This window comes from Plasmodium brasilianum, chromosome 7, assembly GCF_023973825.1.
Source record: "Plasmodium brasilianum strain Bolivian I chromosome 7, whole genome shotgun sequence".
NCBI classification, from domain to species: Eukaryota; Apicomplexa; class Aconoidasida; order Haemosporida; family Plasmodiidae; genus Plasmodium; species Plasmodium brasilianum.
Window position 1 is genome coordinate 751,592 of NC_090120.1, and position 9,166 is coordinate 760,757.

The 9,166-nt window shown below is 27.8% G+C and overlaps 3 protein-coding genes across 3 annotated transcripts; 1 reads left to right on the forward strand and 2 right to left on the reverse strand.

The window, feature by feature from the left end:
* Positions 1–429: 429 nt before the first annotated feature.
* Positions 430–2,532, forward strand: MKS88_001881 (uncharacterized protein; the record flags this gene model as incomplete). Its single annotated transcript, XM_067214847.1, has 2 exons — positions 430–733; positions 980–2,532. The coding sequence occupies 2 exons, from the start codon at positions 430–432 to the stop codon at positions 2,530–2,532; spliced, it is 1,857 nt and encodes a 618-aa protein (XP_067074184.1).
* A 730-nt stretch (positions 2,533–3,262) lies between these two features.
* On the reverse strand, positions 3,263–4,881 carry MKS88_001882 (GDP-fucose protein O-fucosyltransferase 2; the record flags this gene model as incomplete). The annotated part of the gene is made up of 2 exons (XM_067214848.1): positions 3,263–3,580; positions 3,721–4,881. The coding sequence occupies 2 exons, from the start codon at positions 4,879–4,881 to the stop codon at positions 3,263–3,265; spliced, it is 1,479 nt and encodes a 492-aa protein (XP_067074185.1).
* Positions 4,882–6,448: 1,567 nt separating this feature from the next.
* On the reverse strand, positions 6,449–8,170 carry MKS88_001883 (apoptosis-related protein; the record flags this gene model as incomplete). The annotated part of the gene is made up of 7 exons (XM_067214849.1): positions 6,449–6,508; positions 6,695–6,727; positions 7,035–7,097; positions 7,435–7,496; positions 7,681–7,745; positions 7,918–7,955; positions 8,105–8,170. The coding sequence occupies 7 exons, from the start codon at positions 8,168–8,170 to the stop codon at positions 6,449–6,451; spliced, it is 387 nt and encodes a 128-aa protein (XP_067074186.1).
* Between the last annotated feature and the right edge of the window lie 996 nt (positions 8,171–9,166).

Here is a 9,166-nt window from a genome sequence, read left to right on the forward strand (position 1 = left end):
GGATTTTATGTATGCTGATTATATATATTCGGATTTAATGTTTGCAGATTTTATATATACCGATTATATATATTCGGATTTAATGTTTGCAGATTTTATGTATGCTGATTATATATATTCGGATTTAATGTTTGCAGATTTTATATATACCGATTATATATATTCGGATTTAATGTTTGCAGATTTTATGTATGCTGATTATATATATTCGGATTTAATGTTTGCAGATTTTATATATACCGATTATATATATTCGGATTTAATGTTTGCAGATTTTATATATACGAATTTTATATATGCGGTTATAATATAGGAAGATAAAAAAGAAAACACAGCGTTAGCGTTACAGTTGAGCCAAAGGAAAAAGACATCCTGAAAAGTATCTCCTGTAAGGGGAAATTACTCGTCGGTTTTAAGATGAATAAGCTTATGAACAACGAATATAAGTGCACCAGCAAGGGGAACAAAGAGAGCGTAGAAATAATATACACAGATAATAAGAACAAAGTGCTAAGGAACGATGGTGTAAGGAAAGGGGAAATATTATATGAGGAAACGAGCAGGAAAGAAGTGTATCTTATGAATGAGCTTCATAATATGAAAAATAATTTGTTTGATAATACTCCTTTTTCTAACTATATACATTTTTATGAAATATATAATAATCTAAAATATATAGTAAAATATGAAAAAAAGAAAAAAAAAGGACAGTTATTTTTCATTTATACAACTAGTAAAAGATATTGTTTTTATTTTTTATATATATTTTTTTTAATATTTAATATATGTTTATTATTTCGACTACAAACTTTAGTTAAATTTCCTTTTTTTGGATATAATTATTATTACATGTACGAAATACATTTTCATGTATTTTTTACTTTTTTTGTTCTCACGTACTCTGCTCTTAATATTTATCTCTTTTTTTTTACATACAAAAATTTAATATATCATACCAATGTTTTGTGCTTAATTATAGTACAGACACTATACAATACTTATATTAAAGAGAAAAACAAAGAGATTTATAGGAATACGGAAATACTCATTGAGGGATGTAAAAGAGTGCTGCATGCCATGGGGGATGGCTCGGATCAACTCTTCGACAACAAGCGTAATGACAGTCTTGGCAGTTCTTCCAATATTGAAAGTATTGGCGGTACTCACAATTTTGCCAATAATGGCGGTACTCACAATTTTGCCAATAATGGCGGTACTCACAATTTTGCCAATAATGGCGGTACTCACAATTTTGCCAATAATGGCGGTACTCACAATTTTGCCAATAATGGCGATACTCACAATTATGCCAATACTTCCAATTCGTACAATTTTGACCATTCCACCAATCCTTACAATTTTCCCAGTGCCGCCAATTTTGATAACATCGTCCTTCTGTATGCGGATAGCATCTTCAATAAATTCACTAATATATTTATGTACATAAATAAGGAATGTTATAAACGCGGAAATGTATCCAGAAACAGTATTCGTTATGAGGATGATTTTATAGAGGTTGAAGTTGCCCGACAAGCCGAACGAGCACCTTCGGACCTAGGGGATGACTTAATGTCCAGCAACACAGATAGAAGTAGTAATGCATATATTCAGGGCAACAACAAAAAAGCATCCTTTCTCTGTAGACAAAAGTACACCGACGGGATGCATGCAATAAATAAGGACTTAGTGAAAAAATTAAATTATGCACAAGGTAGAGAAAATGAAAAATGTTCTTATAACAATGGTAGTAGAAGAAGTATATATAACATTTTTGGTAATTCTATTTACTCAGATATTGATGATATAAATATATATATGAAATATAAAGAGAATTATATTCACTCATTAATGATGGATAAATGTAAAGAAAAATTGAATTATATAAAATTTATTTTTTATTTTATTCCATATGTAATAAATTTATTTATTAACATGTTAATAAATTTTTATGTCTTATTTTCAGTTTATTATTATAATAATAGGATACCTTTAGCTCCATCTTATGAGTTATCTAAATTACATATTCTAAATATATTAAATTATAAAGGCATATACTACATTCTATTCATATTTTTTCATAACTTCTTTTTCTTTTTGTATTTATTATTCCTCTATAAATTAAATACTATTTACTTTTTCCTTCGACAAATATATAAACAATGCAAATACGAGTCCATATATTATTGCGAACATGTTATGAATGCCATATACGAAAATTTTATTTTCCCCCATACTGTACAAGTGCTACTCAAAAAAAAAAGGCCTCAAAATAGCAGAAACAAATTAAAAGACAACCAAGAAGAAGCATACACACATGAAAATAATTTGCAGAAAAGAATGACGCACACACAAGGCCTGAAGGACCAATCATGGTTCGAACAAAGGGATAACAAGATGAATCAGACAGATCAAGCAGCGCAAACAAATCAAGCAGTAAATTTGGCTGATAGTAATCCCTTTACTACGAATACATCAACGCATTGTCAAAGGTCAACTCGTGATATGCATTCACAAAAGGGACACACGAAGTGATTACATCCTTCATTAGAAAAACTATAAATTTAAAAAGGAAAAAAATTATATGACTTCTTGAAGTGCTTCTTAACGGATTAATCCATCCAAACGGGAAGTAAATAGTGTAAAAAGTATTTGTGTCTAGGTGTTAGCGCCTCTGTAACATATCTTCCATATACGTACATAAACAATTATAAACGAAGATAAACACACGTACGTACATACATACATACATACATACATACATACATACATACATACATACATACATACATACATACATACATACATACATACATACAAACACATACGTTCGAATACCCCATCTCAGCTGCGGAAAACTGAGAGTCGTCTAATCGGGCAAAACTACTCCCCGAATAATCAGAAACTTCTCTTATAAAAAAACAAATACATCAAGAATTTTATTTTATGTTAATTTTACGAAAAAGAAAAAATAATAAAATATAGCAAAATATAACAAAGAATAGAAAAATGACACACAAAAAAAAAAAAAAAAAAAAAAAAAAGAAGAAACTTTATGCACTTATTACCGTCAAGTATCATGTGCTTAATCATTTGTTTATTCTTTTTTCTGTTTTAATTATATCAAATATATGCAGCAAAGGCAAACAAGTGACAGATGCTTACACATATACATGCATACTTACGTGTGTATATTATAAGGTGAAAGCATGCTCATGGAGCTAAGCTTTATTTTTTTTTATTTTTTTTTAATTAACCGAGAAAATTAGTAAATACGCGAAGGTATCAATAGTGTCCCCTTCACCTTCCATGAGGGGTAATACCATAGATACTGACTGTTGTTGCTGTTGTTGCCACAGCTATTGTTGTTACCACATCTGTTGTTGTTGTTGTTGTTACCACATCTGTTGTTGTTGTTGTTACCACATTTGTTGTTGTTGTTGTTGTTGTTGTTACCACATCTGTTGTTGTTGTTGTTACCACATCTGTTGTTGTTGTTGTTGTTGCCACAGCTGCTGTTGTTGCTGCCACAGCCGTTGTTGCTGTTGCTGTTGCTGTGACTATTAATTCCCCTTCTTTGCCGCTAGCTCCGCGCGTGCAATATGGGTATAAAGGTACCAAAGTGAATCTGCTCAAACTAGGTCATAAGGACTTATATGGGATATATTTCATCCTGTAAATGCTTCCGTTGCTCGGAAAATGAGAGGGATAATCGTAACAAACGGTGTTAAGGTATTTTTTGTCTTTTTCTGAATAGTTCATAAATATATGGTTCAATTTATGTAAGGCTTCCTGGTCATATAAATTTTCAACTTGTTTATAGTTTTTTCTTAGTTGCTCGTCATTATTAATATTATAACCACATAAGTCTATGTTGAGCCCTTTTTCACGCTTGTTCATCAGATGTCTTTCCCATTTAATGTGCATACTGAATCTTGAAAAAATATTACCGACAAAAATTTTTGCATTAATACAAATCCATTGATCTATTATTGCTACATGTCCATCATGCAAATATGTATTATCATAGAAATAAAAAAAATCTTTATATTGATTAAACTGTTTATTAAGTACTTTCTCAATTTGCTTTTTTTCATCTGAGGAAATGAAAATTTTGTTAATATTATTTATGAACATAATATATAACAATTTACCAACTGCTACATGAATAGGTGGTAAGTCATATCTAACTATTTTTCTAAAATCATTATATCTTAAATGTGCACTTATATAATTATTTGTGCCTAATATATCTCTAATGTAATAATTCCCCTCATTTATTAAATCTTCATTAAATAGTAAAATATCTTCCATATTTTTTTCAAACAATTCGTTTACAAAAGGAACAAGTAAGCTATTCCCTTGTTTAATCAAAATAGAGTCATTGTAAGAAGAGAATAAATTATCAACAATACTGCTAGCGAAATAGCTAGTTATAAAAGGAAATCCATAACACTCTGTGTTTTTTCCCTTCATCGTTGTACATTTACCTGAGTATATTACAGAATAGTTATACTCACAGTTGTTGCAAATCTGTTTATATTTGTACCCCCCCGATGAACATTTCTCAAAGCTTAAAATGTTAAAAGTTGGATCAGAGGAACTTGACACAGCAGTATTTCCTTCTTCACTTGACACAAAATCACCTACAAAGTACTTGAAACAAATAATATAATCAACATGATTACCATATAATACTTCATAATCTGAAAATTCTATCACAGGTATCACATTTTTAATAATTGTAATATTAAAAAAGGAGCTCCATTTTATTTGGTCAGAAGTTTTTCTTTTCCAGTGAGTTAAATAACACCAGGGGGGCAGAACAAGATAGTACAAATTTTTCCTATCTCCTTGATTTAAGTAGTAAACTATTAAGGCCATCCTATATAGTATTTCCTTCTGCAACTGAAGTGAAAAACGAAAATTTGCATATGTTAAGCGGTAAAATGGTGCTATTATGAAAAGAGTTTAGGAGCCGGAGGAGGCGCAAACGAAAGCAGAAATGCATTGGTTACTCAAAAAATGAAGAAAAAATGGAGAAAAAATGGAGAAAAAATGAAGAAAAAATGGAGAAAAAATGAAGAAAAAATGAAGAAAAAATGAAGAAAAAAAGGAGAAAAAATGAAGAAAAAAAGGAAATATTTTCCTTTTCTCTCTACAACAAGCAAACAACAAGAAGACGTATTTTCCAAATGCATTGTCCTGTTTTTCTGCATACATTAAAACCCTCTCCAATATTTACATCATACAGAAGATATTTCTTTTTCTTAAGGAAGTAAAATGGATAGCCTGAATATACATCATCCTTTTTGCAAATATGTGAATATAAATTTGTGTGCAAATACTTAGCTACTATTTCTAAGAATGATAATAGGAATATAACTAAATTTAATATTACAATGTTCATGATGCATACTGTATTGTGTGCAAATATGGTGGAAGAAAAATGAACAGACTTGGCAATGTAGCTTCTCAGTGTGTATGTGAATGGGATTGTATGATGTTGTTTGAGTTCGCGATATCCAGAGTTCTCTTACGTTTTAATCAGAACTTAGTGTTATTTGTTCGTTCATTTCTTTGTATGCTAATTAGTTTATTTGCTCCTTACTTTTTTTTTTTTTTTTATTTTGTTAACATTAAATGCTGCTTCAAAACTGTCAACTTGTCAAGGGAAATTTTACAAAATTAATTGGCACAAGCATATTTCACAGCTCTTTCAAAATATTTGCTATATAACGTAGAATAAAATTAAAAAAAAAAAAAAATATATATATATATATATATATATATATATGTATAGTGCGTAAGCAATTTTCAGACAAGCTTGTGTAAGCTTTAACTTCTTTATGACAACTTTAAATTCTGCTGTGCAAAAAAAAAGCGGTTTATTAATTGATCGTTTAAAATATCGAGTAGAGTAAAAAGAAAACGAAAAAGAAAAAAAAAAATTATTGCTCGAACAATGATTGAACGATTATACAGTGAATTAAGAACGATTGGACATCGAATTAACAATGCTTAATCATTGCTGATTTTTTAAAATGTAATTAAAAAGGAACATATAAATAGATATTAATTAAAGTTTAACCTTGTAAAAAAAAAAAAAAATAATTAAAATAATAAAACAAAGGTAATACTAAATCAAGGATTTTTTTTTTTTTTTTTTTCTTTTATTTTTAAAATTAATTATTTTACTATATTAACAAAAATTAACAAAAAAAAGGAATAAAGAAAAAATGGAATAAAGAAAAAATAGAATAACGAAAAAATGAAAGAAGGGAAGAAAGAAACATTCACACTTCGCCCTTATATTGCACTTTAATTTTTCAAATCCTACAATTAAACAAGTGCCTACATTTAACTTGTTTCTCCTTTTTTCCTTCTTTTTACTTGTAGCACTGCTTCACAATATGACTATATCACTGTATCACTTTTCATTAACTATTATCTACATATAATCCTCCTCGTTGAAATCGTCGTCATCATCAAACTGTTTTCTTCTCCTGATCTGTAAAAAAAAATAAATAAAAATATGCTATATATTTTAGAGTAAATACTATTTACAATGTGAAAAAAGGTAGATCTAAAGGTATAGGGGCATTTTTAAAATCAAATTCCTTCCAATTATCCTAATACATATGCATACACATATTTGCTCAATTTTTAGTTGTTTTCAGGGGAATACTTCGATTACAGGTTCCTTTTTGCAAATCCTTTCGCTGATTTGCTGTCATATGAGAATGAAAAAAAAAAAAATATATAATATGATAAAAAACGATAAAATGCGATAAAATGTGATAAAATGTGATAAAAAACGATAAAATGCGATAAAATGTGATAAAATACGATAAAATGCAATAAAATACAATAAAATACGATAAAACAATAAAATATAACAAAATAAAATGGAACGAAACGTGGAGTGGTAAAATAAATATTTAAGTCGTATCTTTTTTCCCCCTCTTTTCCTTCCTCACACGTTTACACACACATACATATAAATATATACATATCATATGTATATATAAACAAACCTCTATAATTTTAATCAGTTGGTCCTCATCAATTTTTTTATGTAATAAGCCCATCTGGCTATTCTAAAAAAAGAAAAAAAAAAAAAAAAAAAGCACAAGCAAGTTAATTTATTGTATTACAATATCTCTTATCTTATCTTATCTTATGTTCTCTCTCTCTCTTTTTTTTTTTTTTTTTTTATGTATGTATTTCATCACATGTGTGTGCTTTAAATCTGGTGTTAAAAATATATGATTGAAACGGAACACAACACAAGGCTGTGGAAAAATACTTTTGCAACGATAAAAAAAAAAAAGAAAAAAAGGAAATGAAAAGAAAAGAAAAAAGGTAAAGAAATGAAGGAAAGATGAGATAAAAGGAGGGGGTATTTTTCAAATTTTCTCCATATTTTGTTTTTACTCTTATTATTATATCCTCTATTTTCCTAGCCTTCTCTTCTTTAACAATGGCTATCCTTGACACTTGAAAGAAGAAAAAAACAAAAAATTCTTGTTAGTATTATTATGGTGTAATAAAGTAGTTTATTTTATTACTAACTATACAATATTTCTCATTTTTATTTTATCATTTCTTTGTATTTTTTTTTTAACATTTATATTTTATTATTTCATTATTTATTTTTTTATTTTTTTTTTTCTTCCGTACATCGTGCATGAGCATCTGGAGTTAATAGAGATTTTAAAATGATTCTTCTTTGCTCCAGTAATTCCCTATATTTAGAATATGCAATGAGAATAATGTACAACATATATGTAGTTGTTCCTGTAGGTTTGCAAACGCATATGTATATATGTATACGCGGTGTAATATAATAAAAAACATTTTACGTAGCTGTCTTTTCAATCTTTTTTTTATTTTCAAATATATATGTTGTTAAAGTACTCTTGCTTCTGTTTGATCTCCAATTCCTTCTTCGTTTTCTACAATAACGATGTGAAAAAAAAAAAAAAGAAAAATGATGTACATGTACATACATACTTATATAAATACACATTTGTACGTGTACGTATGTATATGCACATATATATATACATGTTAAAATATTTTTCAAAGGAAACTAAAAGATTACATTTTCCAAATTCTGCCTAGAGAACTCTAATAATTTGGAGTTGGACTCAGCTTTTTCAATATTCATTTTTTTGCTTCCTTCAGAAATGTGATATTTATTTAATATAATTTGCAGACGATTGGTTTATATTATTTTATATATATTGATAATGGGGGGAAAGTGGTGAAAGCAATAAAAGCAGTAAAAACAGTAAAAACAGTAAAATCTGTTAACCTACGAATATGTTAAAATGACAAGCTGTAACTTTTTCGCTTATAATATTAAGAAAACGAAGAAATACAAGACCCATTATTTTTTGCTAGGTAAACATACTAACACATTTACATAAATATGTGCATAAAAATGAATACATAAATATACGCATAAAAATGAATACGTAAATATACGCATAAAAATAAATACGTAAATATATATTTCATAAAAATATACATATATATACGCATAATAAATATATATACATAAATATATACTTACATATAACATGTATATTCAGTATATAATCCATAACACGACATTCACACGAAAGCTACCAATTTTGCCCTAATTATTATTACTGTTACTACTTTTACTTTATTATTATTTTTACTATGTTTTTCGTTATTTTATTATTATTATTTATTATTTTATTAGCGCTGAATTATATTTTAATTTTTCTCCTTTTCATTTCTTTTTGGAAATAATTAAAACACCTCAAAATTTATCAACATGAAGGGCAAAAGTTTTTAACAAACACTAAACTGTTTATAAATTTGTTTATCAGGCTGTTAAAATTGTTCGTTCGTTCATTCGTTCATTCGTTCATTCGTTCATTCGTTCATTCGTTCATTCGTTCATTCGTTCATTCGTTCATTCGTTCATTCGTTTTAATTTTTTTTTTTTTTCCCCAATTATTTGACATATATTTCTTTTCTTTTTATTTTGATATATGCGCTAGCTCCAGTTACTGTGCATATTTGCTTAAACAAATATATTTTTAAGTGTTTCTAAAAAATAAAAATAATGGCATTTATTAAAAGGGGGGATTTACCATTATATATATATATATTACATTTTTTTTATTTT